Source organism: Nicotiana tabacum, chromosome 16 (genome assembly GCF_000715075.1).
Source record: "Nicotiana tabacum cultivar K326 chromosome 16, ASM71507v2, whole genome shotgun sequence".
NCBI classification, from domain to species: Eukaryota; Viridiplantae; Streptophyta; class Magnoliopsida; order Solanales; family Solanaceae; genus Nicotiana; species Nicotiana tabacum.
This window is the reverse complement of record NC_134095.1, coordinates 20,760,460-20,785,172: the sequence shown is the minus strand read 5'-3', so window position 1 is coordinate 20,785,172 and position 24,713 is coordinate 20,760,460. Positions and strand designations below refer to the sequence as shown.

The following is a 24,713-nucleotide window of genomic DNA, read 5'->3' as shown; positions in this document are numbered from 1 at the left end:
AGCAGCAAGCCGTACCAACAACGATACTAGATAAACTAAAGCGAAAGAGACTATGAACTAGAAATTCATATATGTAAGTATAAGGAGCCTCTTTTGAATGAAGTAACAAGACATGGAAAAGACTAATATTAGTGACTGATCTTAGCTTAAAAGGATAATTTGAGGCTCTAGCACAAATACTGCTGATATTCATAATAGGAAGATTGCTGTAACGTCAACAGAATGATGTATAATTTCATTATGATGAATAAAAAGAACAAAACAAAAAGAAAAATTTAGGTTATCAGATTTTACACATGAGAGAAGGCCTATTGCTTATGAAGGAAACAACCAAACAAAACAGTCAAGGCATTTTTTTTTGACTAATAAGGTGGGAAGAACCTATTAAGTTTGCATGGTAATTTATAGAACTCATCACTTCTAACATCTTTAGCATATAACACAAACTTGTCCCACCAATGCGAACCATTATCTTTTCGAGCTTCATCGTTACTAAATGGGAGGGTTCTGTCCAAAAATACAGCAACTACAGCAGCTACCGTGGCGTGTGACATGACGATGACAGACATTATGTCATTAAACTGCAGTTCAACAAGAAGATCATTAGTACGAGGTTGTTTTGTAACGATAAGTCTTAATAGTAATCGTATTTAATTAATGGATATGATTACCCATCTTGAATGTGTATGAAGAGGACCAGATCCAGAACAAAGGTGATGCTCTCTGAAGTACTGAGGTAAGGAAAATCCAAGGAAAAGAGAGAATCCCAGTATGAACTTTGTTCTAAAGCTGTTAAGGTTACAGAATTGGAGAAATCCAATACCAGCAGATGCTGCATTTGTACAAATGATATTTGTCATTGGAGAAAGTTGCATTAGCAAAATAGTAAAAAATTTAGAGATACATACAGACATATCCAAAGAAAATACAATATATGGCAGCCATGATTGATGCAGGTATTGAAGCAAAAATTGCTCCAAATTTTCCTGTAAACAAAAAGGTAGGTCAGTCATTGAATCAATACACCAGTATTAGTATATAGAGAAAAGAGTTTACTTTTGGTAGAGTAAAAGAGTTCACTAGCTAGTGCTTGAATCAATACATTAGCATTAGCATACCTAAAATGGAGAAGAAAATCATAAAAGCAGCAGATATTTGTGCGACTCTTCGGCTTCCAACTCTTGTCATTGCCAAGAGACCAGCATTTTCCCTGTAAATACAGCCTAAGCTCAATTGAAGCAGCTTAGTTCTATGTGAATCATAGCTAATGGATTGCATGACACATAAAATGTTAAGCACGGACGAGACTGTTTGTAGCCATCCGTGCCTAAGTCATAAGTAGAAGGAAATTTAGATTGAAAAAACAGTAAAGAGATAAGAGATTGTTACGCTGTAGCAGTGCAACCAGTGACACAACCAAAAGCAGCATTTAGCAAAGTCCCTATCCCCTGCCAAGAATTTGAAGTTCACAATGTAAATAAAATTCGATACAGAGAGGATATATAGAAGAGAACATTTGATCTCACCAGCCAACCAACACCCCGACTAATGACAGAAGGTGGCACTGGTGTAGCGCTTCCATATCTTGCTGATGCAAGGAATACACCAGTTGACTACACAACAACAGGATTCAAATTTGAATCAAGACTAGATTTTACTATGAAAATAAAAGCTCAGTGCACCAAAATCAATTTAGAACATCATTTCTTGCATCCTATTTTTTCAACAACGTTAACTGTGAAGACTGTGTTACATATCAATAGCAAAGAGATAAGTAGAGGATCAGAGAGCAGACCTCAACTGAAGCAACAAAAGAAGCGAACATCATGGTTAAAGCATCTCCAAAGTTGAAGGTAGGAACCCCCCCATTGAAACGGATATGGTATATCTATCCTGCATAAAGTGATGCGAGTTGCATGATAAAAGTCTCCAGAATCCAAATTCAATAAACGAATTTTGAACAAATTTCCTGAACCCCCAATAGTTCAATGAACAAAATTTTCTTCAAACCAAACTCAGTAAGGTTACATCTAAACAAAGAAAATATAGGAATTTCCAACTTCATAACGTGAATATAAGTGAAAGAAATCTCACCAAGGAGATCCAGAAATGAGTCCAGAGCTATCAGTGCGACAAGTTGCTTCCTTTGCATTCTTGTATGCACCACTCCAGGTCAAGATTGCTGCATAAAACCATATAATTGCTATAGAGAAGAGCATTGCAAACCGGTCACATATGGGCCTCTTTAATTTGAGATATGTTGGTAGATACTGCAAGAACATTATTACGTTCAGGGAATCAATTCGAGTAGGAAGAGGATAAACGATATGAAGAATGCTATAAGTTAGAAGAAACTTATTTTTTAAACCTTGGACTCAATGCACAAAAATGAATTCATTAAAAGTGTTAGTTTTTCCAACAATTATGGTGATGTAGGGGAGAGGTAAGCAATGATGCAACTCTCCTTAGTGAGATAAGCAATGATGCAATGAGTGGTAGGTGAGATGAGAATATTGCAAATTGATCCTTCTTGGTAGGTGAGATTTGCACTTTTGGTCCCTATCTCAAAACTATAAATACCCCCTTCCATTTCATTGTATAACACACCAAAAAATATATCAAAACTCAAGAAGAAAGAGTTTGAGAGGGAGAGAGATATAGTTCCTTTAGGAATGTTTCCTAACAGGGGAGTGACAAAATAGTGAGTAGAAATACTAGTCGGGTATTTTTCGGGAAACACTTTTGTGTGCGCCACTATTTTGGGTAGAGCTCAGGAATTGTTGTACCTCCAAATTATTGAGGAAGTCTCTCTTTGTATGCCTGCTAAATGTTTTAGTGGAAGTTGGTGTCGGATTTGTGGACGTAGCCTAAACGTTTTAGGTGAACCACGTTAAATATTGTGTCATTTATTTTTGGTTTCGTTGATCATTTATTTTATTCCGCTGTGCAGTAGTGTTTAGTGCCACCGGGTCCTAACAAGTGGCATCAGAGCTTTGGTTAGAGTACTATTCATAAGTACGAGTACTATTCATCCATACGGGCACTATTCATATCCACGGTTACTATTCACCGTCGGATTTTTTTTAGATTGCAAAAGTCTGTCAAATTCTGATCTAAATGGAGGCGAGGACAAGCAAGATGGTCAACCTGAATGGCACAAATTATCACTTATGGAGAAACAAGATGAAGGATCTCCTGTTCGTGACAAAGATGCACCTGCCGGTGTTCAGTTCTCAGAAACCTGAAGATAAGTCAGACGAGGACTGGGAATTTGAGCACAACCAAGTGTGCGGCTACATACGGCAATTTGTTGAAGACAATGTGTACAACCACATTTCTGGTGTGACACATGCAAGGTCGTTATGGGACAAGCTCGAAGAGTTGTATGCCTCTAAAACAGGTAACAACAAATTATTTTACTTGACAAAATTAATGCAAGTAAAATATGTAGAAGGGACAACTGTGGCAGATCACCTTAATGAAATACAAGGGATTGTCGACCAGTTGTCGGGAATGGGCATAAAGTTCGATGACGAGGTACTTGCTCTTATGGTGCTGGCAACACTCCCAGAGTCATGGGAAACCTTGAAGGTTTCAATCACCAATTCTGCACCCAACGGTGTGGTAAACATGGAGACAGTCAAGAGTGGCATTTTGAATGAAGAAATGAGACGCCGATCACAAGGAACATCTTCTTCACAGTCAGAGGTGTTGGCTGTTACGACCAGGGGGAGAAGTCAAAATAAGAGCCAGAGTAACAGAGATAAGAGCAGAGGTAAATCCAACAAATTTGCAAATGTTGAGTGCCATTACTGCAAAAAGAAGGGGCATATCAAAAGATTTTGCCGACAGTTCCAGAATGACCAGAAGAAGAACAAAGGCAAAAAGGTGAAGCCCGAAGAAAGTAGTGATGATGAAACGAACTCCTTTGGTGAGTTCAACGTTGTCTACGATGACGACATTATCAATCTGACAACCCAAGAGATGACCTGGGTGATTGATAGTGGGGCTACCATTCATGCGACGCCACGGAGAGAACTCTTCTCATCTTACACACTTGGAGACTTTGGTCGTGTAAAGATGGGAAATGCCAATTTCTCAACAGTTGTAGGCAAAGGTGATGTTTGCCTAGAGACCATGAATGGGATGAAGCTACTTTTAAGAGATGTCAGGCATGTTCCAGATATGCGCCTGAATCTGATCTCCGTAGACAAGCTCGATGAGGAAGGTTACTGCAATACCTTCCATAATGGCCAATGGAAGCTCACGAAGGGCTCATTGGTGGTGGCGCGGGGCACGAAGCAGTCAAAGTTGTACGTGACCCAGGCGAGCATCTCCCAACAAGTTATAAATGTTGCGGAGAATGATAGCAATATCAAGTTGTGGCATAGACGTCTTGGCCACATGAGTGAGAAGTCAATGGCGCGTTTGGTAAAGAAGAACGCCTTACCAGGTCTAAACCAGATCCAGTTGAAGAAGTGTGCTGACTGTTTAGCTGGGAAACAAAACAGAGTTTCGTTCAAAAGATTCCCTCCTTCCAGAAGGCAAAATGTGTTGGATCTGGTACACTCAGATGTATGTGGACCTTTCAAGAAGTCCCTCGGTGGTGCCCGATATTTCGTGACCTTTATTGATGATCATTCACGAAAGACATGGGTATACACGCTGAAGACCAAGGATCAAGTGTTTCAAGTTTTCAAACAGTTTCTGACCTTGGTGGAAAGAGAGACTAGTAAGAAGTTGAAGTGCATCCGGACAGACAATGGCGGTGAATACCAGGGTCAATTTTATGCTTACTGTAAAGAGCATGGTATTCGACATCAGTTCACACCTCCTAAAACTCCCCAGTTGAATGGCTTGGCTGAAAGGATGAACAGAACTTTGATCGAGAGAACCAGATGTTTACTCTCTCATTCAAAGTTACCAAAGGCTTTCTGGGGTGAAGCTCTAGTTACAGCAGCCTATGTGCTGAACCATTCACCCTGTGTCCCTCTTCAGTACGAGGCTCCAGAAAAGATTTGGTCAGGAAGAGATATCTCTTATGATCAATTACGGGTATTTGGATGCAAAGCCTATGTCCATGTTCCGAAAGATGAAAGGAGCAAACTTGATGTCAAGACAAGGGAGTGTGGATTCATCGGCTATGGTCAAGACATGCTTGGCTATAAGTTCTATGATCCGGTGCAGAAGAAGCTCGTCAGGAGTCGAGATGTCGTGTTCGTTGAGGACCAAACAATTGAAGACATTGACAAAGTAGAGAAGTCCACTGATGATTCTGCTGAGTTTGAGTTGCCTCCAACAGTGGTGCCGAGACAAGTTGGAGATGATGTTCAGGATAATCAACCTGAAGCCCCTGATCTTCCTAATGAAGATGAACCAGCAGATACTGAAGGTAACGAGGACAATGGTGATGATGATGCAGACGAGGAGGATCAACCTCAACCACCAATCCTCAATAACCCTCCTTATCACACAAGATCTGGAAGAGTTGTGCAACAGTCTACCAGATATTCTCCACATGAGTATGTGTTACTCACTGACGGGGGAGAACCCGACAGCTTTGAAGAAGCTATTGATGATGAACATAAGGAGAAGTGGATAGAAGCCATGCAAGACGAGATGAAATCCTTGCATGAGAACAAGACGTTTGAGCTGGTGAAGTTGCCGAAAGGCAAGAGAGCTTTGAAGAATAAGTGGGTGTTCAAGATGAAGCATGATGAACACAATTCCCTTCCGAGATTCAAAGCAAGATTGGTCGTCAAAGGTTTCAATCAAAGGAAAGGCATTGACTTTGATGAAATATTCTCACCAGTTGTGAAAATGACCTCAATACGCACGGTGCTGGGATTAGCAGCAAGCCTCAACCTGGAGGTTGAGCAGATGGATGTAAAAACCGCCTTCCTACATGGTGATTTGGAAGAGGAGATATACATGGAGCAACCAGACGGTTTCTAGCAAAAGGGGAAAGAGGACTGCGTTTGTAGATTGAGGAAAAGCCTCTATGGCTTAAAACAGGCACCAAGGCAGTGGTACAAGAAGTTCGAGTCGGTGATGGGGCAACACGGCTACAAGAAGACAACTTCAGACCATTGTGTGTTCGCTCAGAAGTTTTCTGACGATGATTTCATCATCCTATTGCTCTATGTGGATGATATGTTGATTGTTGGCCGGAATGTTTCCAGAATTAATAGCTTAAAAGAACAGCTAAGCAAGTTCTTCGCCATGAAAGACTTGGGGCCAGCAAAACAGATCCTTGGGATGAGGATTATGCGAGACCGAGAAGCCAAGAAGTTATGGTTGTCTCAGGAGAAGTACATCGAGAAGGTACTTCAACGGTTCAACATGGAGAAAACTAAAGCAGTTAGCTGTCCTCTTGCTAACCACTTTAGATTGAGCACCAAGCAAAGCCCGTCAACAGATGATGAGAGAAGAAAGATGGAGCGGATTCCATATGCTTCAGCAGTAGGAAGTTTGATGTATGCCATGGTTTGTACACGGCCAGATATCGCTCACGCTGTAGGAGTGGTAAGTAGATTTCTTTCTAATCCAGGAAAGGAACATTGGGATGTTGTTAAGTGGATTCTCAGGTATCTTCGAGGAACCTCCAAACTATGCTTATGTTTTGGAGAAGACAACCCTGTGTTGGTTGGCTATACTGATGCAGATATGGCCGGAGATGTTGATTCTAGAAAATCAACTTCAGGATACTTGATTAACTTTTCAGGGGGAGCTGTGTCATGGCAATCAAAGTTGCAAAAATGTGTTGCATTATCAACTACTGAAGCTGAATTCATCGCAGCAACGGAGGCTTGCAAAGAATTGATATGGATGAAGAAGTTCTTAACTGAACTTGGATTTTCGCAAGACGGTTATCAGTTATTTTGTGATAGTCAAAGTGCTATCCACCTTGCGAAGAATGCCTCATTCCATTCCAGATCCAAACATATTGATGTGAGATATAATTGGATCAGGGATGTGTTGGAGAAGAGGATGTTGCGGCTTGAAAAGATCCATACAGACGAAAATGGATCGGACATGTTGACCAAGACTTTACCGAAAGGGAAGTTTGAGTTCTGTAGAGAAGTTGCAGGGATAGTGGATCCACCATATAGTTGGAAGGGGGAGAATTGTTAGTTTTTCCAACAATTATGGTGATGTAGGGGAGAGGTAAGCAATGATGCAACTCTCCTTAGTGAGATAAGCAATGATGCAATGAGTGGTAGGTGAGATGGGAATATTGCAAATTGATCCTTCTTGGTAGGTGAGATTTGCACTTTTGGTCCCTATCTCAAAACTATAAATACCCCCTTCCATTTCATTGTATAACACACCAAAAAATATATCAAAACTCAAGAAGAAAGAGTTTGAGAGAGAGAGAGATATAGTTCCTTTAGGAATGTTTCCTAACAGGGGAGTGACAAAATAGTGAGTAGAAATACTAGTCGGGTATTTTTCGGGAAACACTTTTGTGTGCGCCACTATTTTGGGTAGAGCTCAGGAATTGTTGTACCTCCAAATTATTGGGGAAGTCTCTCTTTGTATGCCTGCTAAATGTTTTAGTGGAAGTTGGTGTCGGATTTGTGGACGTAGCCTAAACGTTTTAGGTGAACCACGTTAAATATTGTGTCATTTATTTTTGGTTTCATTGATCATTTATTTTATTCCGCTGTGCAGTAGTGTTTAGTGCCACCGGGTCCTAACAAAAAGGACATAAATCCTCTTCGACAACTCCATGAAAGAGAACAAGGTACTCATAAAAAAGGACATAAATCCAAACTTAGATTCATTTAAAAGTGAATGGCATTACTTGCCTGTGTGATGACAACCATGAAAATCAACTGTGGTATCCCAACTTCGATACATTCTGCAATCTACAAAATAAAGTTTACAAAAAAGTAATTAGTGAACGTGTTTTCAGCAATCTGATGTTCTCATCTTTCCAGAGAGCATATTTTAATCCAAAGCATATATTATACGAGAAATCTAGGAAATTCTCACCAATGGGAAACCGAGATGGTAGAGCCCTAGTCCAGTCAAAGTAACAAGTGGTGTCACAGATAGAGGGCTAAGTAGCCTAAATTACAGAAGAAAAAGTAAGAAATGCAGAAGTTATGCAGCAAATAAAGTTGATGACCTAAAGTTGAATATTCCACATGCTCAAGCCTGATCAGATTACACACACCTTACAAGATTTCTCCACAGGCCAAGGAAGCCCATTATAATTTGGAAACCAGAAGTAACAATAAGAGCTCCCTGTATGCCTCTCATTGTATGCATAAAACTCTGTGAAAATCAGTCACAAAAACAAATTCAAGAAACATCAGCTGAATTGACAACCTTCCCACCAACCTCCCCCCAAAAAACCAAAACAATTCAAAATTCCATGCAGAGGCGGATGCAGCTTATAAGTAATAAGTATAATAAGTTCAACTGAACCAATATTTTTGACACGGAGCGTTTCAGCGTGTCAACAAATATCCAATTCAGATCCTCATAATGTGTTCAGTGCGAATAACCTTAAAGATTGAACCCAGCTAGTATAAATCTTGGATCCGCCTCTGGTCCCACACCCCTCCTACCCGAAAAGAGAGGAAGAGATGAAAATATTATACTACCAGCTCAGGATCCTGAAGAACTGAGGACCTATTAGCCTGGATAATTGAGGTAATTGGTATCAAGTATGCATATGAACCACCTATTACCAATGGCAATCTGGTCCCAAATAAGGATTGTAGTAATGTATTCACTCCTGAAATGAACAGCATTGTCTGTACTACTTTTGCCTTCTCATCCTACAATATAAAATCACTGACTTAAAATCAATTGAATCAATAAAAGGATAATACACAAGATCAATTAGCTAGCGTCAGCAATCCAAAAAAAAAATAAAAAAATAGTCATAATGTTAAGGAATTGAAGAAATTCTTACATTGCCACCTCCCATTTGAGGAACTAGGATGCTTGGAATTAAGACAATATTACCAAGACTCAATATGTAATGTTGAAACCCCAAGAATAATGCTTCTGCTGCATTTTTCCATAAAATAATCATAGTCAGTAAAATATCTTTTTTCGACGAAATTAACAATAATTGACAAAATGGTCTTGACTTAATTTTCACGTACACAAAGGTGGTGGGCTGTTAACACAGTATTGTACATTCTTAAGTTGCTCCATAACTGGATGAGCATGTAATTCCTCTGCTTTTTTAGCTCCACTCTCACCACCTCCACTAGACATTGTTGAAATTTAGAGATTGTTTGGTTTTAGAGAAAGTTCAAATTGGCGCTAAAGATTTTTTTCCTTTGTAGCAAAAAGGTGAACGTTACAAATTATTTGTTATAATTAGATATTGATATGGAACTAATGAGTACATTGCCGTTACTAATATTATGCCTTAGTTTTAAATAGTGAAATATATGTATTTAATATCTGATACCAAAATAACTCATCCTCATGGATGAAAAAATCCCTGTGCTTCAGTATCTTGTGCTGTGCCTCCTACAAAATAGTGGAGTAATAGTAATTTCAATGTTAAGTCCTCAAAATTCTCTGAAAAGGTTAAATGAGATCATTAATTGGATACGTATTCTTTCAGCCCTGATATCTGGAATCCAGATTCATTATTCAATACATTATCCCCATGAGATAACAACTTTATACTAATAGCAATTATATTAATGTGAAAAATCAAAGTAAGGCTCATACAACAACATACCCAGTATAATTCTACATAGTGGGGTGGAGGGTAGTGTACGCAGACATTACCCCTATCTTGTGGAAGTAAAAAGGTTGTTTCCAATAGACCCTTGGCTCAGGAAAGTATAAGCACCACAAATAAAGAGATAAACAAGAAGGGACAACACCGAAAAGCTATATAAAAGCAGCATAAACAACAACACGATAGCAAGATGATCGAAATGCAAGAAACGACAGGTAGTCATGAAAACTCAATACCAACAGAATACGAGAGTACGTACTAATACTACCGATATGATAATCCAGATGTCACGACCCAAACCGATGGGTCATGACGAGTGCCCGAGTCCTACATGTCGAACACCCCTAATCATGCGTCTAAGATATAAACATGGATAACATCTGCTGGATTACGAGAATAACATACGTGAGGAAACCTGTCCAAAAAATATATATACATACACGTGCGAAATACGTAGGGCGAGCCGACAAGGCTGCTATATAGACAACTACATATCCAAAACTGAAAGCCGTCAAGGCCACATACTACCCAACTATACATGACTGTCTACAGACCTCTAACAGAATATACAACTGTACAAGGACGGGACTGGGTTCCGTCATACCCATATATGTAAACAAACATATCATACCAAAATCCAAAACAGCCCCAGATCAAATGGAGCATACTAACTCTCACTGATCAAGGATCCTAAGAAGGGGGACCATCTGCCTGTCTACCTGTACTTGCGGGCATGAAACGCAGGCCCCGGGAAATAGGGTGTCAGTACAAATAATGTTCTGAGTATGTAAGACATGAAAATTAGTACATAAAAGACATATATGAAATATGGAATAAAGAATTCCGCTTGCAAGTCTAAATAACTTTGTAAATGATGAAATAGAAGACCAATTTTGGAGAATTTTCCTTTTCTATATATTCATTTGATCTTTTACTGTACAAGGACTGTGTATAAATACAAAAGGAAAAGAATTTGTGCATAACTAACTATCCTATGTGTCCTTATTGTATTGGCTAGTCTATAACAAACAAAGAATAAAATTTATAGCTATTGCTTTCTTCTATTCCCTTCTATTCTCTTCTATTGGGCTTGATATTGGGCAGACGGATAAAGAGGCCCAAAAGACTGAAGTGAGCTGAGTTGAGGAGGCCCAATGTTGAGCAGCCCATATCTGGAACTGAGGCGAACAAAACAAGGCAAACTTGTTGTCTTTTACAGATAACCTAAATTATATCAAACCCTATACTCAACTCAAACCCTTTTCTTTATCAAACACTATAGACGAATCTAAGATTCCTTCATCTCCAACAACCCTCCTCAAGTTGGAAGGGGACGCAAGAACACCCAACTTGCCCAAAAGTCTATGGTGAAGTGGCCCTGTGAGAGACTTTGTGAATATATCTGCCAATTGAGAAGAGGATCGAACAAAGGACAGAGAAATTAGACTGGCGAGAAATTGTTGAAGAACAAAGTGGCAATCGATTTCCACATGTTTCGTTCTCTCATGAAACACGGGGTTCTTTGCGATGTGGATTGCTGCTTGACTATCAGAGTGCAAAGGAACAGGAAGAGAAATTGGAACAACGAGGTCCTCAAAAAGATGCACAAGCCATATGAGCTCGACAACTACTCGCCTTATCAAGCTATACTCAGCTTCAGTAGAGCTTAGGGCGATGAAAGTCTGTTTCTTGGACTTCCAGGATACGGGAGACCCTCCAAGGGAAATGTAAAAGCCACTAATAGATTTATGAGATTTAGGACAAGTACCCCAGTCGGAATCACAAAAGGCGAGCAATTGAAAAGAGGGTGATAAAGACATAAACAATCCAAAACCAGGGTCCTTGAGCAAATATCAAAGAACACGAAGAGCCGCAAACATGTGAGGTTGCCGGGGATTCTGCATATATTGACTGAGGTGATGCACCGTAAAAGAAAGATCCGGCCTTGTATGGGATAAGTAGTTTAACTTACCTAACAAATGACGATAAAAGGTCGGATCTGGAAGAGGATCACCTTTGTTGGCCAAGAGTTTGATAGTTGGATCAAGTGGGGAGGAAACAAGAGCTTTGTGCAAGACATCAAACTCAGTGAGAAGATCCAGGGCAAATTTACGCTGGGACAGGATCAGACCTGAAGATTCTCGTAGTACTTCCATGCCCAAAAAATAATGTAAGGTCCCTAAGTCTTTGATTTTGGACTCTTGATTTAAGAATATCTTTAAAGCACGTAGTTCTTCAGCATTATTTCCTATGAATAGAACGTCATCCACGTAGACTGCAACTATGGATATTAAGGAATCCGGCTTCTTAAAAAATAGAGAGTAGTCATTCAATGAGTGTGAATACCCTTTAAAATTTATAGTTGCCATTAACTTAGCATACCACTGATGAGAAGCTTGACGTAAACCATTAAGTGATTTCTTCAAATGACAAACTTGAGTAGAAGAAGGTGGTGAAAAACCAATAGGAAACTTCATATAAACCTCTTCATTAAGATCACCATGTAAAAAGGCGTTGTTAACATCTAATTGGTAGATTCCCCAACCCTTCTTCATAGCTATAGCAAGAATGCATCTAATTGTAGTCATTTTCACTACAGGTGAAAATGTTTCAGTAAAATCCACTCCTTCCCTTTGAATATCACCTCTTACTACTAGCCGAGCCTTTAGCCTTTCCACACTACCATCTGAATGTTGTTTCACCTTATACACCCATTTGCAAGGTAGTGCTTTCCTACTAGGGATAGTTCCACTACTTTCCAGGTTTGATTCTGTTCAAGAGCTTCAATTTCCTTAGCCATGGATTCCTGCCAACCTGGGTGATGTGCTGCTTGACTGTAACTGGTAGGTTCTTGAATATTAGACAGGAAATTTAGTAAATGCCGATTTAAGGTAGAAAGCTCAGAGAAAGGAAAACTAGGAGGTGTAACAGGTGAGAGAAAACAGGAAGTGCTAACATTTGTAAGTTGAATAACATTGCAAATGTAATCTTTGAGATAGACTGGAGGGTTATGGGATCTAGATGACTTTCTGATCAAGTTGTCTATCATATGTTCAGATGTAGAAGGTGAGGTAGTGGGAATAGGAGAAAGGGAGGCAGTAGGGACAGGAGAATATTGAATTTGGGAAGGTGTGAGTGGGGGAGCAGGAATAGGAGAGAAAGGTATGGTAGAAGGAGATATAGGGTGAGAGATGAATGCAGGAGAGATGGGAGCTGTATTCTCATTAGCTGGTGATGGGGGTTGTACTGCTAGGATTGAGTAGTTTAGAAGTAGAGTGTTGAAGTAGTTTAGAAGAGAAAGGATAAACTTCCTCATGAAAAACAACATCTCTGGAAATAAAAGGCTTTAAAGTTTTGAGGTTTAGAACTTTATAACCTCTTTTACCATGTGGATATCCAGAAATACACATGGTATTGCCCTAGGTTGAAACTTTGTTCTATGGATGGAAAGGGTAGAGACAAAACACAGACATCCAAAACATTTTAACTTTGTGTAATCTGGTTTAGAATGAAAAAGAACCTCATAAGGTGTTTTAAAATGAAGAACCTTTTAGGGAAACCTATTAATGAGGTAAGTTATTGTTAAAATACAATCACCCCAAAAAGAAATAGGTAAACTAGATTGAAAGAATAGAGCTCTAGAAGTCTCCAACAAATATTTATGTTTTCTCTCCACAACTCTATTTTGTTGTGGAGAAGCAGTACTGGTAGTCTGATGTATAATTCCTTGGGAAAGAAAAAAATCTAACTGGGCAGTCCCACTCCTAACTCAAAGACATTATCTGATCTAATGGCCTTAACCTTTGCATGAAACTATCTTTCTTCCATAGCCAAGAATGATTTTAAGACTGAAAAAGCATTTGATTTGTTGCTCAATAAGTAGGTCCATGTACCTCTACTATAGTCTCCACAATAGTTAGAAAATACTTAAAGCCATCATAAATAGGTTTATTATAAGGGCCCCATGTATCAATATGAATTAATTCAAAGATGTGCTTTGAGGTAATGCTGCTTATGGGAAATGGGAATCTAGATTGTCTTGCCATAGGATAAACAACACAAGGAGTATAAGACTTTGATGAAATAGAAGTAAGAATAGTAGAAATGTTTTCATATTACTGAAAGGCATATGGACTAACCTATAGTGCCATAGCTTATCTTTTACATTGGAAATAGAACTAAAACAGGAATATAAAGTACGTACATATTGTCTTAGATTAAGCTTCCTGCTAGAAAGAAAACTATTGCTAGACTTGGATGAAATACTGGGAATGGCTACTATTTGCCTTGATTTAAGGATGTAGAGTCCTGCCTTCTCCTTACCAATCTCCAGAGGGCTCTTCAATGAAAGGCCCTACAGACAATATGAAGAAGAAGTAGAAAAGAGTGGATGTTTTAACTGCTTACACAACTTGTGAACAGATAAAAGATTATATTTGAAATAAGGGATATAGAGAACATTTAGAAGTATTAGATTAGAAAACAGAATGACTGAGCCATAGTGAGTTACCAGAACCTTTTGAGAATTTGGCAAGTTAACAATTCTAGGCTTGATTAAAGGTTTAAGGACACAGAAAAGTTTCCTATTGTAGGTCATATGTTCTGAGGCTCCACTGTCTAATATTCAAGACTGACTACTAATTTCAATGAAATAGGTAGGAGAATTAAAGAAGGAAGGTATACCAGCATAATTAGCATTTTCAAAAGCATCGGAGGAAGTTCCTGCCACTTGTTGTCCAAGCTTAACTTGCTAAAGGAGCTGGAGTAGTTGAACTACATTCTCTTGGGTGCGTGATTTTGTCTCTGAAACACTGATTGCCTGTTCATTTTCATCAACTGCATTAAGAGCATTGTTGGCTTGTATTGGACCTTGGAACTTATTCTGTCTTGTAAACTTAAAGTGTGTTGGAAAACCATGGATCCTATAACACTTGCCAATAGTATGTCCTGGCCTTTTACAGTAGCCACAAATGGTTGAAACCCTTTTATAATGATTCATACCCTTTTGATCTCTCTGCTCATTGTGTCTCTTCCCCCATCCTGGCTGATTAGCAACAATAAAAGAAGCAAAGTCTCCTAGATAAGCAGGAGTTGCATGAATCTCCCTCTGCTTTTTATCTTGGATCACTAAGGAGTATGCTTCTCCAATAGTGGGCAGAGAAGAAGATAACATAATGTTACTTATTACTCCTATGAAGCACTTATTTAAACCCATTAGAAATTGTAACAACCTTTCATCTTGATGAGCTTTATGGTTCTTTATTTTAGCTCCACAATCACAATCACACACACAAGCTGAAAAAGTGTTAAGAGCATCAAGCTCATCCCATAAGCTCTTCATCTTAGTAAAATAAGTTGTAACACTAGAATTTTCTTGCACCACATCACTTAGCTCCTTTTGCAGTTGAAAGAGTTTAGCTCCATTTATCTGACCAAATCTATCTTCTAGGTCAGCCCAAAGGTCTTTAGCACTTTGTGAATACAACACACTTTCTGCTATTTCTTTGGAGAGTGAGTTGAGAAGCCAAGAAAGAACCATATCATTGCAACGCGCCCACACTCTTTGAAGACCTGAATCAGCAGCAGGAACAACTAGGGTTCCATCAATGAACCCTAGATTGTTCTTAGTAGACTGAGCTATCACTACTGCTCTTCTCCATCCTCCATAACCTCTGCCATCAAACATAGAAGAAACAAAGCTCATACCAGGATAATCTGAAGGATGGAGGTAATAAGGATGTGCTGAATCAACAACACTAGAAACAACAGATCCTGCAACAATAGAAACTCCAGTAGCACGAGTAGATGAACTCAACAAATCGCTGGGCTGACTTTCAGTCGCCATTATAGTAAGGAAGAAAGAAAAGGAAAATGATGTAGTGTGAATCTAAAGCAGATCAAACCTGCTCTGATACCATGATGAAATAGAAGAACAATTTTGGAAAATTTTCCTTTTCTGTATATTCATCTGATCTTTTACAGTACAAGGACTGTGTATAAATACAAAAGGAAAAGAATTTGTGCATAACTAACTATCCTATGTGTCCTTATTATATTGGCTAGTCTATAACAAACAAAGAATAAAATTTACAGCTGTTATCTTTCTTCTATTCCCTTCTATTCTCTTCTATTGGGCTCGATATTGGGCAGACGGATAAAGAGGCCCAAAAGACTGAAGTGAGCTGAGTTGAGGAGGCCCAATGTTGAGCTACCCATATCTGGAACTGAGGCGAACAAAACAAGGCAAACTTGTTGTCTTTTACAGACAACCTACATTATATCAAACCCTATACTCAACTTAAACCCTTTTCTTTATCAAACATTATAGACGAATCTAAGATTCCTTCATCTGCAACAGTAAATCCTGAAACATTTATAATGTCATGCACATGCGTGTAAATATCGTGTCATGCATAGGTAGTAGGTGTACATAACATCATCAAGCCTTTGAGGCCCATCATATCATCTCGGTCACTGTGAGCAAAATCATCAACATATACTAGCTGATCAGGTAGTGGTGCATATATAATGCCATAACCTGTTCCCATATTCCATATACATATAATATACGCGTATATAATGTCATCTGATCATGGGTCAATGTACATGTATAAATGAATGAAATGCATAAAAAATATGTTAATAAGATCAATATACCTTTCAGATAAACTTTATCGACTACGTATTATTTTGAGACTCATGAATAGAAGATATAATAATATGTCACATGGGGAATCAAGAACATAGACACCCCTAGTACTTCTATGAATAGAGTTACTTACGAAAGCTGTGCGTTTGCTCGTTTCGTTTGCATCATTTGGATCATGCCAAAAAGAAAGAAGGGATAGCCTTAACATACCTGAGCTGGTTCTCTGGACAATCCTTCTAACACACGATAATTGTAACAAAACTCGTGACAGCAAGATCGGAGTAGGGAAAAATCCGTATGATATTCTTGAGAAAGATTATACCAGGCTTCTTTAGAATTGCAAAAATGTCACGTTGCTAAAATGCTTAAGGAATTTTTGCTTGAATTCTTGTTGAAGCAGAAATGTCACATTACTAAGTTGCCTACCATTTTGATATAAGCACCTCTCTTTCAAGTAGATAGGTCTTATGCTTTAAATGGTGTGGGCAGCACACGCTAGGTGACTAAGCCCCATAATCTACTTAAATGAGCCAACTTTCAATCATAATTTAAGAGTCATAATTAAGAATTATTTCAACTTACTTAAAATACTACTCACTTTTAACATACCTTATACACCTTACTATCATGATCATGTTGTACCTTGTATAACACTAGTCCATAAATACCGGTTACTATAGCTCGAATCGTATTTTATTCCAAATTGACAATCTTCAATGAAACTCATTTTTTATTCATTTACCCTTTATCCTTCATGGCACTTTACTTATCGCCTATTATAAATAGCATAAATGCTCATAACATTTTTTGAAAAGGGGAGTGAAGAAGAAAACAACAAAAAAAAAGAAGCTGAAGAAGACCATGAATAGTGATTTGGTCACTATTCATCGGCCATAACTCTTTCATCCGGAGAGGGAACACTACAAAATTGGTCTTAAAAGAACACCATTATCATCACAAACAACCTCCCTTTGTTTTTTCACTAATTTCTATATCAAGAAGTTACAGATCTTAAGTCTAGTTTTATTACTGTAGCAACACATCTCTCTTGTTGAATTATCTAGCAGATATTCGATCTAGATTTTGGCTACTATTAATGTAGCATCACGTTTCTTCAGTGTTTTACAACTTTCACGCAAAGTATCCAGATTTTGAAGAACTCCTTGTAGTATTAGAATCGTCCTTAGTGTTTTGGTAGAGTGCTGCCATGGCCAGTGGCCAGCCACCCTCTCACGTTGGGCCACCTCCACAACCACCCCCAACATCACCCAGCCTTCTAATGGCACAAAACCTATGGACTATGCAAATGCTGTAAAACCTACGAATAGCACTTCGACAATGCAAGAATGTGCAGATGTAGTTGAGCCAATTCCTCCAAGACAAGCCCATATATTTCAAGGACAACCAACTGTACGATTTTCTGAAGTAGAAGTTGAACGCATGAATTTAATGGAAGGTTTGCAACAGGCCGTTGTTTGCAAATTTTCATACCGATGGCCAGATATCAATGAAATACGTCGCATTGTTCCTTTACAGTGTGGTATCAAAGCTAAATGCAACATTGGATATCTACGTGATAGGCACATTTTGATTCGTTTTTCATTATGGCAAGATTATGTAGACTTCTCGTCAAAAGGTGTGTATTATGTAAAGGATAAGCTTGGAAATGAATATCAATTAAGAACCTTGATTTATGATGCTAAATTTAAAGTTGACGAAGAGACTCCTAAGGTAATAGCGTGGATCTCATTCCCTAATCTGCTGCCTACTTATTTTGTAAGAGAAAGCTTGTTCTCCCTAGCTTCTACAGTCGGTAAACCCCTCCATTTGGACTTGGCTATTGTCAAGAAAACTAGACCTAGTTGTGCTTGCGTGAAAGTATTGGTGGACCTGCTAACAGACCTGCCTAAGAAGGTTCGATTAGACATTGTTAATGAGCCTACTGGAGATATTAGAACTGAGTGGGTGATTATAAAATATGACTATCTACCAAAGTATTGTAAGGAATGTAAGCTTTAGGGCCATGATGTGTTCGAATGCTGGAAAATTCATCCTGAACTAATGGCCAGCAGAAATGATGAAAAGAAGGCTTCAACTGATGCTGTAGTGCAGCCTAACAAGGACAACAAAACAAACAATGCTCCAATAATGGTTCTTACAAGTGGGAAAGTTGTTGGCAATCAAGTTGCTCAATCGAAGGAGGTCAAAGATAGGAGAGTGCAAGCAAAAGAGAAGCAGGCAGCAGATTTAGCAAATACTGGACAAGAAATCGTGGCTGTAAACAATCAAAAAGGAATTACACAGCAAGTTCAGACAACAAATAGTTTTGCATGTTTAGAAGTGGAAAACAGTGAAGAACTTTGTACAAATCAGCTCATTGACAGTGTTGTCCGAAATGCCTCCAAGTCCATAATTCTTGTGACTGAAAATAATGCAGACCCCATTAATATTCATACAGTTGCGGAGAATGAGTCAGAAGAGATGCAATTTGATTTTTCGACTTGACAAATGGTACAAAAGGTAACTTCACCTAGTTCATCTAGGAGACCATTAGCTATGTTAGAACCAAAGAAACTGAACCATGCAACACCTACTTTCAATCCTACAACAATAAGAAATCATGCAACAAATAGGGAATCAACAGCAGATTGTGTACAACAAGATTTGGGGAATGAGCAACATTTTAACAATTACTCAACTGCCCAATGGGTGCAAGAAGCATTCAAAAATAATATAGTTCAGGCCAATACCTCATGTCAAGACATTCCTTCACAGGACACCAAAGTTGAACAACATTTAACAAACAATAAAGAGAATGACTTAATTGAAGATACAAATTTTGAGAAATTCAGGACCAATGAAAAAGATAAATGGGCAGGAGGGAGATTATGGATCAACCAAATAGAGGAAGTCTTAGCAGATGGGCAGATTCCAAATACAATGCATAGTGAAAAAGAATTTGGAGGAAATGAAGTGGAAGATGAGAATCAAAGTGTTAATTTTAATGCCAATGCAATCAATATTCAAACCATAAGTGAATGCACAAATGCAGCAGAAGAAAAGACAAAAGAGGGGAACATCAATATTATAGATCCAGAAGGGATTTTACATAATGATTTTAGTAATGTCTTGAAAGAAGCTAAAAATGCAGACAAGAACCAACAGAAAAATTCAGACAAGAACCAAGAGAAGACAATGCAAGTCTATGCAAAAAGTGTTGTACCATTGAGCACAGGGAAGGATGTAGCAGGAAGTGTTGTTCCATCGAACAATACACAGCTGTTGACAAATGAACTTGAAGAAAAATATGCTGAACTTACCAATCAGGAAAAAGATGCTAAACTTACCAATCAGGCATATGATGTTGTGACATCAAAAGAAGCAATAGAAGCACATGACCAAGTTGGCCACGCAGAACTTAAAGGTAGAGACATGGATGAGGAATCCACTACACAAAATTTCCTTAATGTTGCCAAGCAGGGTGATCTGTCGCCAAGGCTTATTGATAGAGTAAAATCTGTAACAAAAGGAAAAAAGAAATAGTCAAAACAGACATCTACTGTCCCAGCCAGTGGAGTACAAACAAGGAGAACACTGTCCAAACCCCAAAACATTTAATGGATGCAATTATATGGAATGTAAGGTCAGTAAATACAATGCAAGCATTTGAAAGGCTGATTACAATGCACAAAAAATATCACTTTGAGTTCATAGGAATCCTTGAGCCTATGCAATAGTCTCACAAAATGGAGAGGTATAAAGAAAGAATTGGTTTGGCACAGGCTGTGGTGAATGTATCAAACAAGATTTGGGCTTTTATTGATGAAATATTTGAGGTTACTATTCTGTATAACATGACTCAACAACTGACTTTGAGATTAACGCACACTGAAACACATGTTGAGCTCATCCTTACACTAGTTTATGCCAAATGTGATCGCATTGAAAGAATTGAACTATGGGATTCTTTGTATGCAATGACATCAGATATGACACTACCATGGCTAGTTGGAGGCGACTTTAGTGTGATATGGGATGAGGAAGAGAAATTTGGAGGCTTACCAGTTTCTCTCATTGAAGTAGATGACTTTAGGCATTGCATCAATACCTGCAACTTGACAAATTTGGGATTTAAAGGAAGCATATTTACATGGTGGAATGGAAGATCAGAGGAAGTCTGCATTTTTAAAAGATTGGACAGATGTTTTGGCAATCATGAATTGCAACAGACCTTTCCTGGATTGGAGGTAACTCACCTGTCCAAAATTGGGTCTGATCATTGCCCAATGCTGCTGAAATGTGATATAGAAACTCCTCCAATTAAGAAGTCATTCAGATTTCTTAACTTCTGGACTAAGCATGAAACCTTCATAGATTTAGTAAAGGAGAATTGGAATGCTGATTTTAGTGCTAACCCTTTCTGCATTTTTAACTACAAGTTAAAGAAGCTTAAGAAAGCACTATCTACCTGGAGCAGAGCTACATATGGGGATATATTCCAGAAGATTGCAAGCCTTGAGGAGGTGGTCTTGGTTCATGAAAGACAATTTGAAGTCAATCCTACACAGATGATTAGACAAAGATTACAACAGGTCCAAGCTGAAATGATTAAATATCTTGCATTAGAAGAAGAATTCTGGAGACAAAAAGCTGGCATGTTATGGTTCAAAGATGGTGATAGAAACACTAAATTCTTCCATGCTCAAGTTAATGGGAGAAGGAAGAGACTGAAATTATCAAGGATCCAGAATAGCCTTGGTAACTGGATTGAAGAAGATCACTTAATAGCAGAAGAAGCACTAAAGTTCTACAAGGATCAATTTACTGAGAGCGCAGTCCCAAATGATTTCGATATTCTAAATCATGTACCTTCAATGGTAGATAGTGATCATCATGAAAGATTGATGGCCTTGCCTTCCAATGAAGAAGTGAAGAGAGCAGTTATGGGGTTGAATGGAGACTCAGCTGGTGGACCGGATGGTTTCATTGGAGCCTTTTACCAAACATGCTGGGAAATTATTGAAGAAGATGTTGTCCAAATGGTCAAGGCTTTCTTTTGCAGTTAGCGGCTGCTAAAGAGTGTTGTGCACACAAACCTGGTTTTATTACCAAAGAAAAAAGAAGTTATGACCTTTGCAGATATGAGACCAATCAGTCTTAGTAACTTTGTTAACAAGATTTTCTCTAGGGTTATTCATGAGAGGTTGGTTGAATTATTACCAAACATAATCTTAGAGGAACATGCAGGTTTTGTGAAGGGCAGGAGCATAGTTGAGAATGTACTGTTAACTCAAGAAGTCATTACGGATATCAGGTTGAGAACAAAAGCAGGTCCAAACGTTGTGATTAAGCTTGATATGAAAAAAACTTACGACAGGCTATCATGGCTATTCCTGACCAAAATACTAAGGAAAATGGGATTTTCTGAAGCTTTTATTGGCTTGATCTTTAATTTGATTGGGAACAATTGGTACTTTGTGCTTATAATTGGCCAGCCTAATGGTTTCTTCAAATCATCGAGGGGAGTTAAACAGGGTGACCCTTTGTCACCAACTCTATTTATTCTAGCAGCAGAAGCACTTTCTCGGGGATTGAATTCACTACACACTAACCTGTATTTCTGTGGATTTGGAATGCCAAAATGGAGCCCAAAAATAAATCATCTATCATACGCTGATGATACAATCATTTTTTGTTCATCTGATGAAACTTCATTGAGACTTGTCATGGAGGTTCTGCAAGCTTATGAATCATCATCTGGTCAACTGGTGAACAAAACCAAATCAGCCACATACCTGCATCATTTAACGGATAATGAGGTGATTAACAAGGTGGAAATAATTATAGGTATATGAAGACAATATTTCCCTATGACCTATCTTGGTTGTCCTATTTTTTATGCAAGAAGAAGGGGAGACTATTACCAGGGATTAATCACCAAGGTTATGGACAAACTTCAGTCATGGAAGGGCAAACTCCTATCTGTATGAGGCAGAGCTGTTTTAATCGCAAATGTCCTGCAGAGTATCCCAATTCATATGCTGTCAGCAGCCAATCCTCCAAATTATGTGATCAACAAATTACATAGCATTTTTGCCAAGTTTTTCTCGAGCAGCAATGTCGGAGACAACACTAGACATTGGGCGTCTTGAACTAACCTTTGTATGACTTTTGACGAGGGAGGCATAGGCTTCAGGTCCCTGCATGACGTATCGAAGGCACTGTTCTGCAAATTGTGGTGGAATTTCAGGACTAAGCTCACTTTGTGGAGTGCATTTATTAGTCAAAAGTACTGCAAGAAACTAAATGCAGTAATTGTACCTTGGAAACGTGGATCCCGTGTGTGGAGAAAAGTGCTAGAATGTAGGGATTTGATTGAGCATCAAATCTACTGGAAACTGAGAATGGGATCAGCTCAATTCTGGTTCGATAATTAGACTGAGATGGGAGCCTTATATTTTCAGGTGCCTGCAGAGTTTGGTATCGATGAGGATATTCATAATGTCAACAATATGGTTGAAAATGGTATGTGGAATGTGGATAAAATGTTTGAGGGCCTACCTGAAGATTTGGCAAACCACATTGTGCAGAATATTAGACCACCAACTGAAAGTTCACAGCTAGATACTCCTTTCTGGATGCTTGAAACAAGGGGACATTTTACAGTAAAATCTGCATGGGATTACCTGCGAAGAAGAGCCAACCCAAAATTAGCTTACAAGATGATATGGGTAAAAGGTTTACCTTTCAAGATATCCTTCTTCCTGTGGAAGGTGTGGAAAGCCAAACTGCCACTTGATAATTTCTTGCGTAAAATATGATACTCCATGCCATCTAAATGTTGGTGCTGTGCTGATCCTAAGGAGGAGTCTTTAGTACATTTGTTCTTCACATCAAATGCAGCTAGAAGTATTTGGAGTTACTTCCTGAGGAGAGCAGGAATTGCATTAGATGGGTTGTCATTACATCAAGCAATTACAAAGTGTTGGACAGCACCAATAGTACCTAGATTGAAGCCAGTGTTACAAGCTTTACCTGCATTCATTGTATGGGAACTTTGGAAGAGAAGAAACAGTTTGAAATATGGAGAAGCAATGTCAGTGAGCAAAGTTATTTACCAGGTGTCATCTACTTTGCAATCACTGGTCCAACTGAAAAAGCCAGGACTACATGTGCCTCACAAGTGGCTGGACTTACTGACAATGATGGAGCAATACACACCTTGACTGAAATATGATAAAGTGTTATGGGAATTTCCTTCAAGAGGATGGATCAAAGTGAATACGGATGGAGCATGTAGAGGGACCCCAGGGAGGAGTTCAATTGGTTTCTGCATAAGGGATGAGGCAGGTGATTTGATATATGCAGAAGGAAGGGAGATTTCTGAAGGAACCAACAATGAATCAAAAGCTGTAACTATTGTGGAGGCATTGAAGATGTGCAAAAATCTTAATTATTGCCGGATATGGCTGCAGACAGATTCTATGCTATTAAAGAACATTATAGAGGAATCATGGAAGTCTCCATGGTATATTACTGAACATGTAGGGGAGATTTTAATATTGAAGGAACAAAGTACCATCAAGGTCACACACATTTTCAGAGAAGGGAATACATTAGCAGACCATCTTGCCAATTACGCTCTCGATGAAGGAAATACTGAATGCCATGGTTTCTGGGATCTGGACTCAAAAGGAAGGAGGATTATTAACGAAGATAAGATACAATGTCCTTACATAAGAGTGAAAGTTGCAAGGAATTAGAAGGAAAAGAGGATTCATTTTGTTATCACACTCGAATCATTCTGGAGGAGAGTTTGGATAGCAATTTTTTGGCTAACTTTGTTCACTTTTTTGCAGGTATTTCATCGAAGCTAAAGCCTAATCTTATAGTAGAATCTGAAATGGTGGTATTAATGCATTGCATTCAATCCACTGGGAGGACATTAAAGATGGGCTTTCGCACTTTTACAATATATTATACATGGAAACGACTCACGTCAAAGGGAAGTAATGCAATAGCATGGGAAATAAGCTGAGCACGTATTTTTTAAGAAGTTATGCACATTATCAGAAGCCAAATGGTTTAGAGTGTGCACCAACATGTAACGGATCTGAGCAAAGGACTGAAAGAAATCAATTCAGCATGCGAGTTGGAAACACAAGATACATATGCTTTCAGACAAGAACTGGAAGCTCACTTTTTCGATAATGCAAATGAACGAGTATTTTTTAATACAACTAACTGTGCATTGTGGCATTTACTGATTCATAAAAATCTTTTCATGTGCACACATGGGTTACTATGGAAGGCATGGCAGACAACACATGCTGTCGAGCAAAG

General features: G+C 38.6%; 4 protein-coding genes and 1 pseudogene across 4 annotated transcripts; 2 read left to right on the top strand and 3 right to left on the bottom strand.

Moving 5' to 3' along the window:
* Window positions 1–209: 209 nt before the first annotated feature.
* On the bottom strand, window positions 210–2,366 carry LOC107805990 (nucleobase-ascorbate transporter 7-like; annotated as a pseudogene).
* A 5,421-nt stretch (window positions 2,367–7,787) lies between these two features.
* Window positions 7,788–9,240, bottom strand: LOC142170172 (putative nucleobase-ascorbate transporter 10). Its single transcript, XM_075232007.1, has 6 exons — window positions 9,126–9,240; window positions 8,930–9,027; window positions 8,616–8,792; window positions 8,183–8,283; window positions 7,999–8,074; window positions 7,788–7,871 (listed from the first exon to the last, which is right to left on the bottom strand). The coding sequence occupies exons 1-6, from the start codon at window positions 9,238–9,240 to the stop codon at window positions 7,788–7,790; spliced, it is 651 nt and encodes a 216-aa protein (XP_075088108.1).
* Window positions 9,241–14,471: 5,231 nt separating this feature from the next.
* On the bottom strand, window positions 14,472–15,566 carry LOC107805989 (uncharacterized). The gene has a single exon (XM_016630106.2). It carries the CDS (start codon window positions 15,564–15,566, stop codon window positions 14,472–14,474), a length of 1,095 nt encoding a protein of 364 aa, XP_016485592.2.
* A 4,550-nt stretch (window positions 15,567–20,116) lies between these two features.
* LOC142170171 (uncharacterized) lies at window positions 20,117–21,436 on the top strand. The gene has a single exon (XM_075232006.1). The coding sequence runs from the start codon at window positions 20,117–20,119 to the stop codon at window positions 21,434–21,436; it is 1,320 nt and encodes a 439-aa protein (XP_075088107.1).
* A 60-nt stretch (window positions 21,437–21,496) lies between these two features.
* On the top strand, window positions 21,497–24,408 carry LOC142170170 (uncharacterized). Its single transcript, XM_075232005.1, has 6 exons — window positions 21,497–22,189; window positions 22,276–22,413; window positions 22,835–23,143; window positions 23,234–23,553; window positions 23,635–24,098; window positions 24,230–24,408. Exons 1-6 carry the CDS (start codon window positions 21,497–21,499, stop codon window positions 24,406–24,408), a joined length of 2,103 nt encoding a protein of 700 aa, XP_075088106.1.
* Window positions 24,409–24,713: the final 305 nt, after the last annotated feature.

Excerpts from the sequence above, each read along its gene's own strand:
- LOC142170171 (XM_075232006.1), top strand. The coding sequence starts at position 20,117 with ATGGAGAGGTATAAAGAAAGAATTGGTTTGGCACAGGCTGTGGTGAAT.
- LOC142170170 (XM_075232005.1), top strand. The coding sequence starts at position 21,497 with ATGACCTTTGCAGATATGAGACCAATCAGTCTTAGTAACTTTGTTAAC. Across the intron at positions 22,190-22,275 it reads ATCATTTAACGGATAATGAG|AAGAAGGGGAGACTATTACC; the intron begins GTGATTAACAAG and ends TTTTTATGCAAG. Across the intron at positions 22,414-22,834 it reads AGTATCCCAATTCATATGCT|GTGCCTGCAGAGTTTGGTAT; the intron begins GTCAGCAGCCAA and ends TTATATTTTCAG.
- LOC107805989 (XM_016630106.2), bottom strand. The coding sequence starts at position 15,566 with ATGGCGACTGAAAGTCAGCCCAGCGATTTGTTGAGTTCATCTACTCGT.
- LOC142170172 (XM_075232007.1), bottom strand. The coding sequence starts at position 9,240 with ATGTCTAGTGGAGGTGGTGAGAGTGGAGCTAAAAAAGCAGAGGAATTA. Across the intron at positions 9,028-9,125 it reads TAACAGCCCACCACCTTTGT|CAGAAGCATTATTCTTGGGG; the intron begins GTACGTGAAAAT and ends GGAAAAATGCAG. Across the intron at positions 7,872-7,998 it reads ACCATCTCGGTTTCCCATTG|ATTGCAGAATGTATCGAAGT; the intron begins GTGAGAATTTCC and ends TTTATTTTGTAG.